This window comes from Amphiprion ocellaris, chromosome 5, assembly GCF_022539595.1.
Source record: "Amphiprion ocellaris isolate individual 3 ecotype Okinawa chromosome 5, ASM2253959v1, whole genome shotgun sequence".
NCBI lineage: Eukaryota > Metazoa > Chordata > Actinopteri > Pomacentridae > Amphiprion > Amphiprion ocellaris.
Window position 1 is genome coordinate 30,192,699 of NC_072770.1, and position 20,267 is coordinate 30,212,965.

At 39.0% G+C, this 20,267-nt stretch overlaps 3 protein-coding genes across 4 annotated transcripts; all 3 read left to right on the forward strand.

Annotated features, from left to right (window-relative positions):
* The first annotated feature begins 2,266 nt into the window (after positions 1-2,266).
* LOC111579627 (adenosine receptor A1-like) lies at positions 2,267-3,916 on the forward strand. Its single transcript, XM_023286973.3, has 2 exons — positions 2,267-2,650; positions 2,837-3,916. The coding sequence occupies exons 1-2, from the start codon at positions 2,322-2,324 to the stop codon at positions 3,489-3,491; spliced, it is 984 nt and encodes a 327-aa protein (XP_023142741.2). The 5' UTR covers positions 2,267-2,321; the 3' UTR covers positions 3,492-3,916.
* Positions 3,917-7,994: 4,078 nt separating this feature from the next.
* On the forward strand, positions 7,995-12,904 carry nat8l2 (N-acetyltransferase 8-like 2). Of its 2 annotated transcripts, none has more exons than XM_023286974.3 (2): positions 7,995-8,229; positions 9,681-12,904. In XM_023286974.3, exon 2 carries the CDS (start codon positions 9,692-9,694, stop codon positions 10,361-10,363), a length of 672 nt encoding a protein of 223 aa, XP_023142742.2. In that variant the 5' UTR covers positions 7,995-8,229; positions 9,681-9,691; the 3' UTR covers positions 10,364-12,904. The 2 variants fall into 2 exon arrangements, with proteins under 2 accessions (XP_023142742.2, XP_054866402.1); XM_055010427.1 differs by lacking the exon at positions 7,995-8,229 and adding an exon at positions 8,282-8,429.
* A 135-nt stretch (positions 12,905-13,039) lies between these two features.
* LOC111579626 (N-acetyltransferase 8-like) lies at positions 13,040-16,950 on the forward strand. The gene is made up of 2 exons (XM_023286971.3): positions 13,040-13,288; positions 15,840-16,950. The coding sequence occupies exon 2, from the start codon at positions 15,851-15,853 to the stop codon at positions 16,520-16,522; it is 672 nt and encodes a 223-aa protein (XP_023142739.2). The 5' UTR covers positions 13,040-13,288; positions 15,840-15,850; the 3' UTR covers positions 16,523-16,950.
* The last annotated feature ends 3,317 nt before the right edge of the window (positions 16,951-20,267 follow it).

Sequence of the window (20,267 nt, forward strand, 5' to 3'; positions counted from 1 at the left end):
TGCGAGTGCATTCAGATATCAGTTGAGAGGCGAGGACAGAGATGAGAGAACAGACAAAAAAGAAAAATAAATAAAGCGACACTGAGAGGAAAATAGGCCTGAACAAGCTGACCGTGTTTGGCTCAACATACAGCTGCAAGGCAGCTTTCTCAACTATGAACACAATCAAAACCAAATATCGTTCCAGACTCACCAGTGAACTCCAAATGTGTTTGAGAATGACCCTGACACCTTTCAGGCCACGATTCAAAATACTGGCCGGCCAAGCTGCAGCTCAGTTCTCCCATTCAGCAGCAGGGATATAAGGGGAGTGATGGAAGACAGGAAAAAAAATGTAAAAGTGTTGGATTGTTTACATTTTTTGAGATTTAGGTATTAAAGATGTATATAAGTTGGTTCAGGTTGTTCAATCATTATTTTTTCAAGTTTTGCACTTTATTTTAAGATGTACAGTTATATCAAAAGTTATTTATTAATAAATGTCAAAATGTCTTTGAACCATACTGAATTTTTTTTTATTTGATAGTCAGTTATTGATTACATGCAGACTAATAAAACTACTAGGTTACATCAGCATATATCACACTAATTCAAGTTAGACATTATGATGTTGCAGACCTTTGCTTTAATGTATTTTCTCTGACTGGACTGGAATTTTAGTTGAATACAGCTGACTTAATTGATAAGACAGCAGTGAGAGACAGTTAAGTGGCGAAGGACCTGCAGCAAAGGGTCAAACGCTGGATTTGAACTCATGACAGCTGCATCGGAGGCTATAGCCCCTGGGTATGGGAGCATCTTCTAGCCACAGAGTGTCTCAACTGCTTCCGCCCTCAAGTCAAATGTGGCTCAGCTTTGTGAGAGGAAGCGCTACCAGGTCTCTGGCAGCAAGCAATAGGCAAGAGAAGCCTATGTTCTGAATAAACACTCATGTTAATGATAAAGATTGAGAAGATTGAATCAGTTCTACTTTTTTATTGGAATACTTCATCTGGCCCAGCCTCACTCAGACTCTACGTCCAGTGGACCCCAGGTAAGTTGAGTTTGAGATGCCTGTGCTAATGTGAGGGCGCGCAGAAGGCCAGGCGAAACATTATCTCCAGCTTGTACAGTACCTACTGTCAAGCATGGTGGAGGCAGTATCATGGTTTGGGGATGCATGAGTGCTGCTGCTGTTGCTCATCTCAAATAGAAGTGGTTGGTAGATTTAAGGCACAAAATGAAAATTTACTATTGAATGAATCAGATTTGGACATATCTGTCAGTGGATTAAAAAGTTTATTTCACTTCCTGGCATACATGTATTGACACACACGCTCACGGCTTGTCATGTCAGTTAAAAAGAAAAGCATTCAGAGAGCGCAGTACTCCACCAAGACTGTTCATTACCTGACCTTGCACTGAGCACAGGTGTGTGTTGTGCATGTGTATGTACCGAATCGTGTGACGTAAATATGTGGCGGGCAGCGGGAATTGATGGGACTCAGAAACACCCCCACATTTTAATCAATTGTTCCTTGAATCATTTAATTTCCGATAAGTCACAGTGGTGGATTTGCAGTAGGATCAATGATGTGATCGTCAGCAGGCCGCTGAGGTAGCGGATGGGAAATGGGAACTCGTGGAGATTGGTTGAATTCGCGCGATTCAACACCATGAATTCCTGGAGGGACTGACTACTGGTACCATGTCAGAATGTATGCATTTTCATTTGTTTGTCAAGAACTAGCTTACATGGTGTGTTTTGAGGGAATTGAAGAACGAGCAAAGCACATGACCTGCTTAGGGAAGCTCTTAAATTTAGCTACAGTGATATTTTTACAAAAATGAAAACGTTCTATGAGTAAATTATATTATTTCTAAATGATTAGAAACCTTTAAGAAAGGGTCTCTTATTATCAGAGTACCAATTCCACATAAATCAATCAATGGCTATTTTGGGAAGCCTCACTCACTGAACTTGCGCTCGCAACAAGAAGTAGTTTCAATAAGCGGAAATATATTTCACACTAATATGTGCACCAGCATTTGCCTCATATGCACAAACAACCAGATGCTCGAGTCCTGACTCCTTCCGTGCATATAGGTTTGTTTCGAGGTACGACCGCGCTGCATTTCATCAAGGATGTGGTTTTGTGGCCTCCTGTTTTAGACACCCTGTCTCTTTTTTGTCAACTTACATAAACCAACAGACCTATCTAAGGTTAGATCTGTAGATAAATTGTAGGTGCGTGTTGAGAGGAAGGACTTCTTCAGAAGATTCACAAAGGCACACAGAGCGTTGATGCTCAGACTCAGATAATTGCCATCTAAGAGGCACTATGGATGCTGGAGAAGTGATTTACACGGTGATGGAAGTGCTCATTGCTGTTAGCTGCTGTCTCGGTAACTTGCTGGTTATCTTGGCTTTGTGGACCAGTAAAAGCATTCAGCAGCCCACATACTGCCTCATCGTGTCTCTGGCTGTGGCTGACTTCATGGTTGGCTGCGTGGCCATACCGCTGGCTGTCGTTGTGGACGGACGAGTGGAGACTTCATTCCACACTTGTCTCTTCATCAGCTGCGTGGTCATCCTGTTCACTCTGGTTTCAGTCCTCTCTCTTCTGGCTATTGCAGTGGACCGTTACCTGCGGGTCTATATCCCTCTCAGGTAAGACTTCTTCAGATGGCAGCGCAAGGCATGGCTTTGAATCACAGGCTTTGCATTTTTAGCCACCCTTCATCAACCCGTTAAATGGCATACACTTTACATTTTAAATGCTATTTTTACATGTTTTTACACTGAATGTCAGAATGCACAGTTTGCATCACCAGTAAGTGCTGTGTTTCTTCATAGGTACAAAAGGACTGTAACCCAGAGACATTCTTATCTGGTGGTCGCTGCATGTTGGCTTGGTGCAATACCACTGAGTTTTGCTCCCATGCTTGGATGGTACAACCACAAAAACCTGCCTGAGTCTGTCAATTCTACATTTGTCTGCCAGTTTATAGCCGTCATCCCCATGTCGTACCTGGTTTATTTCCATTTTTTTCTCTGCACCTTGACACCGCTGTTGGTAATGACTGCATTGTACAGCTATATCTTCTGTTCTATTCGAGGAAACCTTCGCGAGAAACCAGGCAACGTTACCCCGAAACAGTCTCAGAACTACCTGAAGAAAGAGAAACAGCTTGCAGGATCTCTGTCCCTGGTCTTGGCTCTGTTTGTACTGTCGTGGCTCCCTCTCAACTTAATGAACTGTATTGTTTACTTCGGCAAGCAGAATGATGTACCTGTAGCAGCGTTCTATGTTGGTATTTTGCTCTCTCATGCTAACTCAGCTGTCAACCCAGTTGTGTATGCATTCAAAATACAAAAAATCAAGGCAGCGTATCTGAAGATCTGGACACGGGGTACATCATGTGCAGCAGAAAATCAAAGATATCAGTCAAGCCAGACAACAGACAACAATCCCAGCAGCAACATGAACAGTGGGACCAACAATAACTGAATGCAGATTTCCTTGTTTGTGTGTCTCTTTGTTCTTAGTGATCACTCCTTTGACTCATGACTAAAAATCTGCCTTGTTGAGCGCACGTATTGGTGCATTTTCCTTGACTAAGCAATACCTATTCTATTTAGCTTATTCAATCTTGTGTCCTTTCATAGCTTATCAGTTGCTGTAATTTGTGTAATTTGTATGTTCACCGTGTGATAGCTGAGCCCTTTATTTTTTCACTTCATTTAGTTGTACTTTTTCATTTAATTTCATGTCAGTCTTTAAGCTAAATGAGCTAAATACTTTTTGCACAGTACTGCATGTCTGAACTCTATTGGATGCACAAGAAGATCAATATTCTCATCTGGCTCTGAGTGAAATGGAAAACCAGTGTACTCTCCTCAATGTATTCTATTAAAAATGTAGTTTCAAGCTGATCAGGAAGTGAGAGTTTTTTTGTTTTTTGCAACTTTCACCTGACGTGTGACTGATCTCTATATTCTGTGATGTACACACTTTAAAATACTTGATACTACAAATATAAGAACAATATCAAGTATTATGACAAGCAATGTTTCAGTTTGTACAAAGACATCATTAAGCTCTTTAGTTTATGCTGCACTGGTGCCTAATGTGTCTTAGAGATGAGTTTCTATCTGTCATAACTTGAATAGATAAAAAGACTTTCAGTTACTGTGTGCAGAGCATTTATGTGATTTAGCATCTTAATGCTTCCTGGTTTACTTCATTTGACCTAATCTCCTTACATGTAGTCCATTTTATTCTGTCCATGTCATGACTGTTCACAGCGAGCATTGTTTCTGGAAAGATGAGTTACTTGTCAATTTTTAAAGTGAAATTTCTCAGCGCTTGCAGCAGCAGAAGTCAATTCCTGATGGCGTTCTCGAAGCAAATGGAAGCCAAACTATTTATATGACTAGACGGAGGTAAGCAAAAATTGGTGTTTAGGAAGAAGTCACAGGCCTTCATGCTGAGGTCTGCTCTGCTGCATGAAAATTAGGACATCTGTTGTAAAAAATAAGTGCCAATGCAAATCATACATCCAACTATGATTTCATCCTTGTGTTGAAGAAGACGTGTTTCACGATATTTCTTGCATGAAGATCACTGCAAACATTTCCTCTTGTCACTTTGTCAAGGTGCCGGTGTATCAAATATACTCAAACCTCAAAGTGACTTCCCCAAACATCCACACAGCTGCAGAGTTTCAAAATAGTACACACAAATATCCATATTTGCATGCCCATCTCATTAATTTGCCTCATTTTAACCCTAATCTTCAAATCAGAGATGTTCAGTGCATTTTTTCCAACTTATTTATTAATTTTAAATTTATTTATTTGTAGTTATGGCCTGTAGAACACCTGAAACACTGAAGTAAAACAACAACATAAAGAAAAATCAAAAAAACTATAACACACCATATGCTAATGCTGAAAATAAATGGACTTATGAGGACATGGCTGTGGTGAAGCAGCTGTTCCAATGTAAATAAAATAGTAACAATCATACAAAACAATAACATTATTATTATTATTATTATTATTATTATTATTATTATTATTATTATTATTATTATTATTATTATTATTATTATTATTACTATTATTATTATTATTATTATTACTATTATTATTATTATTATTATTTTAGGGTATTTCAAGATGGAAATATTTGCTGAACTTAATATCAGGTAAAGAAATGTAGCACAACGTACCAAACAGCATTTACCAAAGAGTGAATGTTGTGTACCGTTACCACAACACATAATGAACGTGATAAACATTAAATCTGTTTAGTGTCAGCAAGTCAGCATCACCACTGTGTTAGTATTTATTACCTTTGTGTCAAAGTATAGCATCACAGGACCACAAGCACTGCTGTAGACTTGTTTAACCTTCATCAGTACACCTGGGATCCATGTGGACCCCAGGGGTATATAAATTGTCATATTTTTTTATTTACAAGTTGGATTTTTCAGTCCATTTAGGTAGTTGTCACCCACATAGTTGACATCACATAAACCAAAGCTTATTTGATTCCAACCAGGTTTGTCGTGTATATATAGAAAAATCATTTGGGGTCCATGCGGACCTCAGCCAGACCCCAGCAGGACTGTGCATCTTTTATTTTCTGATGTTTGTGTTATGTTGCTGTTGTGATGACTGCTTCAGTATCATTGTGTTTCATTTCAATTCAGGAGTTCTTGCGCTGACATTGTAAGCAATACACGACAGTAATCATCAATAGTAATTTCATTGTTTCTTTCATATTTGTATCTACACGTTTTAGAATAATATACATTGAGAGTATATGGACAGGTACAGAAATATGAAACAGATGAAATACTACTGGGGTCCAGCTGGACCTCAAGTGTACGGATGAAGTTGGTTTTGCCACGTGTACTGATGAGAGTTAAAGATGAACCCGAACGCACTTGTAAGCACACACAGATGCACACACAACATATTTTGTTGCTGTGATTGACACATGCACTGCTGAAGGAAGTGGAATACTAAGCCTGTCTTTATTTACATTCCAGTCAAGAGATGAAAATTGATATTCATGTCTTACATGATCTAAACATCATTGCTCATCAAACAATGGTTATTTACTTCTGAAAAATGGAAGCTGGAAGGGAGGCAAGAAGACTGTCTTTGATGCACTCAGTTACTTTGTGATGCATGCTTTTCACCCTCTCATACATCTTGGTAAAGAAGGTGGTTGCCACTGCCTCGTCAATGACATCATTGACGAGGCAGTTACGCAAACAGTTACGCAGTTTTCATAATCTGTACATGGAAATCAGAAAAAGAAGATGAAACAGAGTTAAATATTGACAGCATAAAGAACATGCTTTAATATGCAAGGCAATTCATACAAAGTATTTCATATTGTTGTTTTTTTTTTTAAATAAAAAATATCAGCAGCATCCTGCTGTTTCTGTCTGTACTGACGACATTGATGCATATTCAATATGTTTGTATGTTTGCTTCAGAGGTTTTTTAAATTCTTTAAAAAACTGATAAGAGTCTCACCGTGATCTGTGCTTAAGAGTAGCGGTTTGGACCAGCCCAGACACTGGGCTTGTGTCTCAAACTCCTTCAGTTCGGCAGCATCTACGCTCTTTCTCCTACCTGGTGAGGAGGTGACACATCTGAGATACAAGCCATGTGATGACATTCTGTCTGAGAAAAACTAGACTTCATTAAACACTGCACTGACATCTGTATTTACATAATGCATCTCAAATTTGTCATTTAAAATTTTTACATTACATTCCATCTTATATCATCGGGGCCATCTGCTTTCACTGTGACCCTCACAAGTCACAGTGAAATTTGAGGCTGAGTTTGAACAACAATGTCTCAGGATGTACTTAAAGTAAATGCCTGAAAATTTGAAATGACAATGATTTTGAATCTGCACTCTTGAAGTCATCATGAAAAGTCTAATTTTTGAGCATACATTAACATAGAAACAGATTATGCAGAAGTCAGTGGATGATATATTCTGGACCTTAAGTTGTATGTCACAGCAAGACAGAAAAACACATACAGAATACTTTTTAGTTTGAAATGCAGAATAACAAAGCACAAACTGACAAAAATTAAAGAAACTAACACAATGTAGCCTGTTTTCCCCAAGGTATGTGAATCGCAAATCCCATTCATCTTCTCCTCCCTCTCCTCTCTACACTCCAGTTTCAGACAAAAGTGATAATAATCCACTCTCTTGGGGGCAGTAGGAGGCATTTCAACACTCAAAAGGATGAAGATGAGAAGGAAGAAGAAAAGGTCTTCTCCCTCAGCTTCTCCTCATCCACTTGGTCCCATCTGGACCTAGCCCAGAATTGTGGAATGTTTCTTTTGCTTTATGATTTTGTTTTGTATGTATGTGTATATATACAGCAAGTATCTATGTAGTCTATCTATCTATCTACCTATCTATCTATCTATTGTCTATCTATCTATCTATCTGTCTATCTATCTATCTATCTATAGTCTATCTATCAGTGTAGTCTATCTATCTATCTATCTATCTATCTATCTATCTATCTATCTATCTATCTATCTATGCATAGCCTATCTATCTATCTATCTATCTATCTATCTATAATCTATCTATCTATCTATCTATCTATCTATCTATCTATCTATCTATCTATCTATCTATCTATCTATCTATCTATCTATCTATCTATCTGCAGTCTATCTATCTATCTATCTACCTACTTCCTTGTTTTCTTGGTACTTGTCTTTACATCTTCAAAATAAATATCTCAATCAATCAAAAACAATAAATTAATTAATTAATGCTTTTGAGAATCTAGTAGAAGTGAATTTAGGCATTGTTTTTAAAATCAAAAATAGTTTCAGTTATTTTTAGTTATTTTCTTATTTTCCTACTTTGGGGTGCCTGAGAAATAATAGAGCTTCCAGAGGCCCAACAACCAGGGTTTGCCCCGGAGCCTCCTGGGGAGTTAATCCGGCCCTGGTTGAAATAACCACTTTGAAAACGGGTCCTGTAGACCACGTTTTTTTTTCGTGTGTCTCGGTGTCTTTTACGGCTGTACTTTGACCTAACGTACATCCAGACATAAAATCGAGGAAAAGGCTGATATTTTCGTTCTCGTCCTGGTTGTGTTTTGAACTATTTAAACTTCCTCAGAGCTTCTCCTCCGCTAACATTATAAGGACCGTTAGCCGTCAAAGACCGATCTGTGCAAGTAAGAGAGCATCAGTTTTCTGTAAAATACGGCGTTATAGTGCAGCCTGTAGATGAATGAGGTATTTAGTGTTGGTGTTGAATGAGTTAAACAGCGGTTTCTGGCACATAAACAGGTCTGTGGTCGAGTGAAGACAGCTAACTGTTGAAACTAAACTGTTAGCTAGCTGGTGCAGGGTTGGAGGAGTTATTAACCACAAGGTAAACAAGACTTCATTACAAGGGAAAGTCCTGCACCTCAGTATTAAAGAGACCCTGTGAAAAATCTGCTCTTATATATGAGATTATTGAATGTTATTGAACTTCTCTTTTACAGTTTTTCTCAGTTGCTTTGGTACATTTCTCAGATCAGAACTAAAATTCTCAAAACTACTTGTTCAGCCTTCACATCATTGTGTCACTTGTGCAGATCAAAAAAGCAGTTTCTCATTTCTTTGAACAAGTTGCAAATGCTTTGGTACATCCATGCAAATGATTATGTATCTGCTGGTTCCTACATTATCAGCTGCTTATGTTGATCAAAATGTATTCTAATGGGTCTCTGTTGAATAGTCTCACCCTCCACAACATGTAGGCATTAGTTCATCGCGTAAGTCTTTATGTGCAAAATGGTTGAACAAGTTGTCATAATATGTCAATGATGTTTCTATACATTTCCATTGGGCGTTTTTTCTAAATCTGTCCTGAATTGGTAAATTGCTCCCAGGTGAATCTTGACTTTCTCTAACGAAGGGAAATGTGTGAAGGGTTAGGGTTTTCTGAAATCGCTCAAAGACACAAGAGAAGATATTTGTGATGTAGATGAGAATTTGTGGCCCAACAGACAGGAATGTCAGGAGGTGTAGGAAGACTGCACTGTAATTCCTACAGCACTGCATGTACAGTTTTCCCTAAGGAGATAGTCCTATGTTCACATTTCTGCTTTTGTTTTTTTCTTTATGCTATGCAGCACTGTTTTCCTTTCTGTATCGCAATGACGTGGCCTGTCAACAAATTACAACAGTAAAATTGAATCTTGTCCAGTCTCTTGCAATCAGTCTCTCACATACACTGAGTTAAAACACATTCAAATAAGCAACATAAAGATGTTAAAAAATTTAAAGGAGGAAATTTAGCAATTTTAAAACAACAGAAGAAGAAAGAGGAATGGAAGTCAAAGAGAGTAGGCTTGTTTGAGCAGGTGGGTTTTGAGATGGCATTTGAAAATGTCCAGTGTGCCAATCTTTCAGATGTCAGATGGGAGGGAGTTTTAGAGGTAGGGGGCACAACGGCTGAAGGGTCTGGAGCCCATGGTGGTCATACGGGCAGGAGGGATGGTGAGGTTGAGGGAGGAAGATAATCTGAAGATACCGGCCCAGGTCAAGGTCCAGTGTGGTGTGTTATGTTATCTTGTCCTATCTTAGCCCAAGTGATACAAAGATTTCAGATATATATTTTTTGTTTTCTCTGCAGCTCTTCTCATCATGCAGCTGGTGATCCGTCGGTATCGTCCCTCAGATAAGGATACAGTGCTGACCCTGTTCAGCATCGGCATCCGGGAGCACATCGGTCCATGTTTCCGCAACGCCATGACCAGCCCTCTCTACCTCGCCATCACCCTGGCTCTGTGTGTTGCTGGACACCTCCTTGGCTCTGTGTTGGGGGCTGTGCTGTTACCTGCAGTATGGGTGGGCCTCATCTACTACTGCTCTTATGAGCTCTATGACAGCTACGTCAGAGAGAGACTTCGGACAGACATGCAGGACATCCCTGGAAACTATCTGAGCAGACCAGATGACTGTTTCTGGGTGGCTGAGGCTGAGGTTGATGGGAGGCCGCAGGTCCTCGGTATGGTGGCTGTAATGGCCAAACACAGCGGGAAGGAAAAACACGGGGAGCTGTTCAGAATGATCATCTCACAGCAATGCAGACGCCTGGGTCTGGGCCTCAGGTTGGCTCAGACTGGGGTTGACTTCTGTAAGGAACGAGGATTCTCCAAGGTGGTGCTGGAGACTAGCTCCACCCAGACGGCTGCTATGGCCCTGTACAACAAACTGGGGTTCAGCATTGTGGGCTCACACACCGCAACAGAGGCTCCGTCATGGGTTGTATCGCTGGCCAAAGTCACAGTTGTTAGAATGGAAAAACTCCTGTAGGCCTAAAGTAGCCCTCATCAACGGATGTTATGTTCCTGCTCAGTTCCTCTGACAGTAGTTGAAGCTTTTGCACTGATAATACTTCACTGAAAGCATTATGTATAGGCTATGAGTCACACCAAAACACTTTAGGCGCTTTTCCACTAGCACCTACTCGACTTGACTCGAATCAGTTTTCCATTACAATTGCAGTGTTTCCTCTACATTCATTTAGGAGTGACGGGCCGCCATTCCTAAATCCTAGCCACCACTCCTTCAAATTTCTTTATTTTTTAAAAAAATTTTTATTGTTGCAAATACACCACCGTTGCATGTTTCTACCTTCGCAGCAGAGGGTCGGATACTCGCATGTACTAAGGTAAACTACAGATAACTATCTTGCTCAGTATCTACTCTTTGGGGGGTAGATACGATGTTAATTACTCGCAGGAGCGCAGCCTTGAAAGTGGTCAGAGTCAGAGGAGTGTCGTCTTGGAAAATTGGGCAGGGACTTACCGGAGAAAAATTATTAGCTTAAGATAACTCATATAGATTTTACAAGTTAAACAGACATTTGCAAAATATTGATGGCCAGCTAACGTTATGTAACATATCAGTAGCTTAAGTTAATTGGGCCCGGTGCCAACTCAGTGTCGCTGAGGTGAGTAAACTAATTGATAGCATTAAGCTAATATCTACATGCCATGATGTAACTGCTGACTGCATTTTCAGATGAGCTTGTTCAAAATTATTATTTTTTTTTAATATTTACATTCAGCTGTTAAAAAGCTATTTTCAACTGGCCATTCAAAAAATAGGTTGCGCAAGTAAAATCTGCAGCAAGTGTCATTTGTTTACGCCGCCACGGCTTCCTGAGAGCCTGCCACCACTGCTGAAAAAAATCCTAGAGGAAACACTGCAATTGAGTACCACCTCATCGTGGGTGAAGTCGTCATAGCACGGTGGTCCGACCAATGAGGCGATGGTACACCTGCTGCTCGGTCTGTGGCTTTTTGTCAGATTCAAAGTAAAAGAAGAGAGTCAGAGAAAGCTGAGGAGAACAGGAGAGTTTGGGAGGCGATACAGCAGTATCAAGCCAAAGACAAGAGGATATGAACTAGATGACGTATGAGGATAAGGATAAACTTTATTGATCCCACAGTGGGGAAAGTTCACCGTTACAGCAGCTCCAAAGAAAAAGTATAAAGGCAGTGCAGGAATAGATAAGAAAAAGAAACAGTGCAAAAATTGCAGAAAAAAAAACCATTATATACAGATGTTTTTTTCTTCTTATAAATATGTAGAAGATTATATACAAGAGGACAAGTTAATGCTAGTTCGCTACAGTTATCATATATCAGTCCCATGTACGACCCTGTAATGGCTGCAATTTATCACTATTAGGTATTAAAATATGCATGCTGTGTAGTGTCATCGCTCCCTGTCCAATCAGTGGCCTGCACTCTGTAGACGTCACATTGTCGGCTCGACTCAGCTCTCTTGGAATCCCAGCCAAGTAGGAACTAAAATAGTACCCGGTACCAGATACTACGTCCTAATGGAAAACCTCACAAGAGTCGAGCTGAGTAAGTGCTAGTAGAAAAGCGCCATTTGTTTAAGATACAAACCAAGAAGTAACACTAGCAGGACCAATTCACAGGTTTACACATTACATTCAGCTGCTCATATGAGCTCACTGGAGCCTGATTCAGTCACTTTTCACTGCTGTAATATGTGTGGATGTTTTTAAACTAGAGGCAAGTACTGTAATTTTATGCTCAAATTCTTATTTTTAATTGTTTTTTATACAAAAAAAATCAAGAAAACACATTTTTAACACTCACAAGCATAGACTTTCACTGCAAAACATTCTCGTTTGCTTACTTATGCTGGCAGCTCCAAGTCTGCTTTATTAAAACTTTTAGAAAAATTCAACCCTCCCAGTCACACTTTTAACTTGAATGCTGAACAGTATTTTACAAACTGGTAATTATGGCAACACTGATATGTCATTAATGTAACACGAGACTGAGCTGGAATTAGAAGCTTAACAGATCAATAAGAATGAAAAAGGACTAACGTCTCCCAGCTACATGGTGCAACAAGATCAGCAGAAACTTGAGAAGTAATATACAGACAAATACATGGTGAGTGTACTGTTACACCAATCTGCGGTTTACAGTAAAGAACATTTAGTTTAGAGATACATAACGCTGCCTAATGATTGGTCATTATAGCAGGTGCTTCTAAAATAATCTTTTTTCACAGAAGACATTCCCATTAAGCACATTCTTAAGTCTTAATCATTTGTTCGATTTTTAATCATTTGTTTGATTTTTAATGTTTAAAGATTAGAAAGTCATATTTTTAAACCATGAAAGCTAAATTTGGAGATGAAGCCTGTATGCCATATTGGACTTAAAATCTACCAAACGTGGTCATGTAAAGTTTAGTTTCAGACATGGGAACACTTTGATGATTATATTATTGATTTTGCATTTGTTTGATTATGTGAAGATACGTGTCCATATTGAAAATAAATAAATCAAAGTTAATATTGGCTACCTTTAGTGACTGCTTTTTTTTTCTTTTTTTTCCAGAAACAAGGTAATTAAAGCTGGTAGAAGTGAATATCAGCATTGTTTGCAAATCAAAATTGCCTGAGAAATAATGGAGGGATCTAGGAGCCCAGCAACAAGTGATTGCCACTGAGCGTCTTTGGTTGCCACCGTGATCGAAATGGTCACTTTGAAAAATAACAGTTCCTTCGACCATGTTTGATTATGTGTCTTAAGTGTCTTTTATGGCTGTACTTTGACCCAACATAAACCCAGGAGAAGGCTTTAAGGATCATCGATAAGTGTCCTGGTTGTGTGTTTGAACTTTCTCGCTGGTTCACACAGCTTCTCCTCTGTTATCTGGACTGTTAACTGGCAATCTGTGCAAGTAAGAGAGCATCAGTTTTCTGTAAAATATGGTGTTACTGTGCAGCATGTCGCTGAATGAGGTATTAGTGTTGAATGAATTAAACAGCGGTTTCTGGCACATAAACAGGCTTGTGGTCCAGTGAAGTTAGCCAACACTAAGTCTGTAGTAGTTCAACTGGTGAAAACTTATGTATCTTTGATTAAATCATGATGTTAGCCTTAATTTAGTTCATGGTATGACCACTGTTCTGTTCTCTTACAGTTTGGGCTAGTCGGTTTTAACCACAACATAAACAAGACTCCAATAAAAATGTTAAACTGTCACTTATTTACAGATATTTAAGGATAATCAGACAAATATAAGTGTAAGAACCCTGTGACAGATTTACTGTTATATGTAAGATTATTGAATTTCACATGTGTTAAACTAGCATTTTTTAAGCAGTTAGCAGAGCTGCAACTACTAATTGTTTTCATAATGGATCAGCTTGCTAATTGTATTGAAAATAAAATGATTGAAGATTCTTGTCAAAGTTACCCAGAGCCTAAAGTAAGAGTGTCCAAACCTCAACAGATACCTAATTTTCTGTCCTTCAACTAATGAATTCCACTCTGTTTAATTTATATGAAAGCATGATATTTCATGCTTGTGTGCAAACATTTTACTTTTGTAAAGTAACTAATAACTTCACCTATAGCATAGTAAAAAGTGCAGTGTTCCCCTGTGTAAAGTATTAAGTGGCAATAAAATAGATATTCAAGTAAATAATTGAGCAAGCAGTACAGCACTTGGGCTGTCACACAGTTAATATTTGAAAGATGATCTTGTTTATTGATTCTTTATTTTACCAGGTAAGATCAGTCGAGAACAATTTCTCATTTACAAGGATGACCTGGCAAGAGGCCCCAGCAGAAGAAAGATAACTAATAAACAATACATATACAAAAAAGGATGCACAAGTGTTTAACCTGAGATTAAAAACAGCCTAAATTAATGCTAGCAATTCAGTGAAAACGGTCAGCATGTGCAGTAGTTAGCAAGGGCCTGCAGCAGCTTCTGCTTAAACATGTAAAGTTCTGGAAGAAATGATAGTTTCGGAGATTTTTGGAGGTTTTCATTCCAATTGATTGCTGCCGCAAAGTGAAAGGAATTCCGGCCAGAGACAGTGCAAACCTTGGGATAGAGAGTGTTATGAGATCACTGGACCTCAGGTGGTAGTTGTTATGGGAAGGGTGTAGGAGGTTGGAGAGGTATTGAGACGTCTTCCCTGACAGAGTCTTGCAGATGAGTAAAAGCCAGTGCTGGAGTCACCTGGTGTAAAGGGAGGACCAACCCACCAGTTTGTAAAGGTCACAGTGGTGGGTGGAGAAAGGTGTACTTAGGGCCATTTTATAGGTGACATTGCCGTAGTCGAACATGGGAAGGATGGTCAGCTTCACTAGAGTTTTTTTGGCAGAGTATGTAAAGGAGGCCTTATTACGGTAAAGGAACTCCAGTCTAGATTTGATTTTATCCTGTAGAATAATGATATGAGGAATGAAAGAGAGTGAAGAGTTCATCCAGAGACCAAGGTACTTGTAGGAGTTGACAAACTCCACATCTGAGCCATCTGCACAGGTGATCTTTGGGGGGGGCTGAAGACACAGTTTGTCCGGTTGAATAGCATACATTTGTTTTCTTGGAACTGAGGCACAAGCGAAGGTCATGAAAAGACTCCTTGATTGAAGTAAGCCTGAGTTGGAGGGTAGATGCAGCAGAGTGAAGTGATAGGCCAGTGGAGTAAATAATGGTGTCATCAGCGTAGAGGTGTCTTCCAGGAGGCACCAGTAGCTTTGGCCACATCATTTATATAGATAGGTCTATGAAGGTGGTTATGCTGGCCTGCTTGTTGTCCATAGCGGTAAAGACGTCATCAAGGATGTTCAGGATAGTGGTATGGCCAGTTCTGAAACCTGTGTGCAAATCTGACAATATATAGCTCAAGATAATGAAATGGCTTAGGTGTTTGTGAACTAGCCTCTCCATGACTGTCCTCATTGCCTGCATGGTTTTATTCCTGTATTGCCTAAAGGCAAGCCAGTCGCCAGGAGACTGGGAGAACCTGGCTCTCCGCCATGAGATGTTTTTCTGAAGGATCAAGTCAGCCAGGTCAGGGGAGAACCAGGGGCAAAACATACCATATATCTAGTTGGATTATGTTCATTTCGTCGTTTCCTACTTTAGAATAGCGTTTTACCTAGCAAGGTAAAACCATACTTTCCTTACTTAGTTGTCAGTTTAAAAGTAACACTATTCTAATACCATATATCTATGGCTAATCTTGTGGGTAGATTAGCCATAGATATATGGTATATTTATGTCTTTCACTCATACAAACAAGTGTAACAATTTGCCCTGTGTGGTGACATTAAATTTTCTAAGCAATGTCTGAAAACAAGAATTTCTTTTGGTTTAAATTCAGTTTAATAGTATCTCATCTTTTGTTATGTTCTGTTATCTTGTCCTATCTTATCTTAGCCTAAGTGAAATTAAGTTTCAAAATTTCAGATATATTTTTTGTTTTCTGCAGCTATTCTTGTCATGCAGCTGGTGATCCGTCGGTATCGTCCCTCAGATAAGGATACAGTGCTGACCCTGTTCAGCATCGGCATCCGGGAGCACATCGGTCCATGTTTCCGCAACGCCATGACCAGCCCTCTCTACCTCGCCGTCACCCTGGCTCTGTGTGTTGCTGGACACCTCCTTGGCTCTGTGTTGGGGGCTGTGCTGTTACCTGCAGTATGGGTGGGCCTCATCTACTACTGCTCTTATGAGCTCTATGACAGCTACGTCAGAGAGAGACTTCGGACAGACATGCAGGACATCCCTGGAAACTATCTGAGCAGACCAGATGACTGTTTCTGGGTGGCTGAGGCTGAGGTTGATGGGAGGCCGCAGGTCCTCGGTATGGTGGCTGTAATGGCAAAACACAGCAGGAAGGAAAAACATGGGGAGCTGTTCAGAATGATCATCTCACAGCAGTGCAGACGCCTGGGTCTGGGCCTCAGGTTGGCTCAGACCGTGATTAATTTCTGCAAGGAACGAGGATTCTCCAAGGTGGTGCTGGAGACTAGCTCCACCCAGATGGCTGCTGTGGCCCTGTACAACAAACTGGGGTTCAGCATTGTGGTGTCACACACCAAAACAGAGGCTCCCTCCTGGATTGTATCGCTGGCCAAAGTCACAATAATCAGAATGGAAAAGCTCCTGTAGGCCTAAAGCGCAGAGAATAATTCGTAGGTTTACACATTGCATGAATCTGCTCCTATGAGCTCAATGAAGCATGATTCAGTCACTTGTCATCGTTGTGGTGTGTTTATTTTTTTAAACTAGGTTCGAGCACTGTTATTTTTGTCCACTTTTAATTATTTTTAAGACAAAAAAATCAAGAAAAGACATTTTTAACATTCACTTCCATTGACTGCAACCTGTTAAAACCCCTGTACAAGCACATTATTGTTATTGTTGTCAGATAATGCAAACTCTTATGTTAGAAAGTATTAAAGTAGTAAAAGATTACTATAATATATATTTGTTCTACTAAGGAAAGAATTATAAATTTTGCTTGGTTAAGTCAAAAAAGCTTTAAATTTGACTTTTAATAGTGTGCAGTTACTCTTTAATAAAAAACTAATACTTGAACAATGTCTCTGTTCTCTTTAAGCATTCAGCCGTGATGGAAAATAAAAGGATCCTGAAACTGTCACAGATACAGTAACCATCAGCAATTTGATTATGAACTTGTGCTTTATCTGCTTTGACATGTCAAAATCACGTCATGAAATCATCTTGTCATGAAGAAAAAATGTTTTTAAAAAAACATGTTTTTAATTTTTACTTGTCCTCAGTATTGTTAAAAAGAAAATGATTTTCGGTGCAGACAGTGATAGTAATCTGTATGTTTAACAGCATTGTACGGTACAGGTGTTTTGTTTTTTTTAATCTATTTAGCATTTATTTAAACTGGGTTAGTCCCATTGAGATCAGAGGTCTACTTTACCAGGGAGACGTGGCCAAGAGGGCAACAGCATAGTCACATCAAAAACAGTAAACAACAGATAAAATTAACAACATTAAACTTGCTCACATATAACACTTTCACAAAGACAAGTTAAGCTGTAATGATTTCACCAGAACTTTAAACTCATTCAGTGTAACAAGGGCTTGAAGTTGAAGTTTAGACTGTAATTATTCCAAGCATCAGGTGCAGAAAACCTAAATGCTTTCTTGCCCTGTTCAGATCGTACTTTGGGGACGACAAATTGCAGAGTATCCATCGATCGGAGATTGTGACTTCCATGTTTCCTTGTTAAAAGACAAGACAAATAGGAAGGAACAATACCCAGAATTGTTCTGTAAATAAACACATACCAATGAATGAGACGTTGGGCACTTACACATGTCCAGTTAACTTAGAATAGAGCTCACAATGGTGAGTAAGGGGACCACATTTGATAATGAATCTCAGCGCCCCATGGTACACTCTATCCAGCATGCTAAGACAACCAGCAGAAGGCTTCATATACAACATACCTCCGTAGTCAAGAACAGGCAAAAAGGTTGTTTCCACACAGCTTCTGTTTCACACAAAAAGAAAAGCAAGACTTATTTCTGTAATAAAATCCTAATAGGTGTTTCAATTTTTTTACCATATATTGAATGTGCTCCTTAAAAGTAAAATGGTCATCAACTAAAGATCCTAGATATTTAAAAGTAGATACCAACTCTATTTGGGGACCATTTCTTGTAAGCATTTTCTTTGATGTGATTGGGTATCTCATACTGTCATGGCAGTTTGACTCTGAACACGTTTTTAAATGTGGAAATTAATGGAAAATCATATGATTAACACTTTTTTACAAGCAGCCCTGCTTTGTGTTGATTGTTAGTCATAAACAGCAGAGGGCGCTGCTTGTCTAAGTAACAGCGAAGTGTGTGAGCAACTGGGGTACAAAGCCACTAAAAGTACATTTATCCAGGTACTGTGCAAGTAAGTGCATGTTTAAGGTGAGCATTGCTTGAGTACTCCACTACATGTAGCTCTACTTTAATCACACATACAGTACATACATCCTGTTATATCTGGTGCACTGTTATAGTTTAACTCTTTCACTTTATTTTGCTGTTAACATTTTTGAACTTACACTCACAAAAGATCTTGTATGAAAGATTTTATTAGTCCCAGCAGTATTTTACAAGGTGGTAGTGATACTCTCGTAAACCAACCCATGGCAGATGATGCAGTAGTAATACTGGAAGTGATAAAAATCAATGCAGCTGTCCTCTTCGTAGTTAAACTGACAGGGTAAAATTTATCTTTCACAGTTTGCAGAAACATTTGCAGAGTCTACAGTGCTGTGCAAGTTGATGTCATACACATTATTCTTTGCATTTCTGTTCCATTCTCAGTATTTTGTGTTATTATGAGCAAAATAACAGGTGCATGTTCTGTAATGTGCAAAAACCCTCAGTTAAAAAAAAAAAGGCCACTGTGGTTGACATTAGTGGGCCTGCTGTATTTGCTGTGCATAAAAAGCCTCAATGTATAGAATCTCTGTGTGGTTTCACAGTATTTTTGTCCAAAATCAAAGTTTACTTTTAAATTAAGCTGATGAAACAATTGTGGTCAAATTTGGTACAGCCCGTTCTCGTGTGGGAGACACTGAGTGTGTTGTTGTTGTTGTTTTTACAGCCTATTACTAGCTTTAAATAGCAGCGGGTATTTGATAGACAGATGCTTGATAGTGTTTTCTTTTTCTTCTTGGTTGCTTGGGCTCTTCTGTCATCTCCGTCTGATCACATGGAATGGAAAATGTGAGTTAATAGCAGCACTCTTTATCCTCCACAACAGCAAAGTGAGATTTTCACTTTCTCTAGAAGGTGTGGATCATCATTACAGTACACTTGTAAAATCCTTTTTCTTATTCACTGACTGAGTAGTGTGTGAGTCCATCATGGCACTTTGAGGTTTATTACAAACTGTGGAGCTTTAACACATCACTGCGTCTTGTATTCTAAAGTAAATTGGCCCTCTTCACATGTCCGCAGGTTCAAGCATTGGTACATCTTGATTTATAAGGCTATTCTTGAGATGATCCCCTCTTATTTATCATCTCCTTTAATCAGGCATAATAGGGCCTACATCCTCCACTCGCAGGACTTTCTGCATTTCACTGTTCCTGAGGTCAGAACGGAAATGGGGAAGAATGCTTTTAGATTTGCTGCTCCAACTACATGGAACATTTTGCAGTCAGAACTCAAACTCCAAAGTCTGGTATCTCTGAATGCATTTAAGGCTATGATCAACCCAATCATATCCAGGCCTTTGGCGTGCAAATGTTTTAATTGAGAGCAAATGTTTTATTTTAACTAATGGTGTAAAATTAATTATTTGTATTGTTTATGTCTATGTTTAAATGTGATTGTGGGTTAAAACTGTTGTTTTTAACTGTATGTACTGTTGTTCTTGGCCAGATCTCTCTTGTAAAACAGATTTTGGATCTCAATGGAACAAACCTGGTTAAAGAAAGGTAATAATAATAATAATAATAATAATAATAATAATAATAATAATAATAATAATAATAATAATAATAATAAACTCCAGCTTAGGAGGTACATGAACACACACAGAAGAGAGTGGCTGCATCTACTCTGCCTGTTCATTTCGGATGCTACCATTTTGCATTGTGTTACATGCAGCTCTTTGATATATTATGATTATCAGGTTTTGTGTAATATGTGAAGCATCGCAACAACAAATACTGTGTTTCTTTACTCTGCCACTGGGAGGAGCCAAATGTACTGAAATGCACAGGTTTTACATATCAGATGCATTTAATGAAGCAAAAACAAGCAATAAATGCATATTATGACATTTTTTTCATATTTCAACAGCTTTACTCCCAAACATCAAACAAGCTGTTGGATGTGAAACAGAAGCGGACATCAGATTTCC

Coding starts and splice junctions, on each gene's coding strand:
- LOC111579626 (XM_023286971.3), top strand. CDS start 15,851: ATGCAGCTGGTGATCCGTCGGTATCGTCCCTCAGATAAGGATACAGTG.
- nat8l2 (XM_023286974.3), top strand. CDS start 9,692: ATGCAGCTGGTGATCCGTCGGTATCGTCCCTCAGATAAGGATACAGTG.
- LOC111579627 (XM_023286973.3), top strand. CDS start 2,322: ATGGATGCTGGAGAAGTGATTTACACGGTGATGGAAGTGCTCATTGCT. Junction 2,651..2,836: donor CGGGTCTATATCCCTCTCAG/GTAAGACTTCTT, acceptor GTTTCTTCATAG/GTACAAAAGGACTGTAACCC.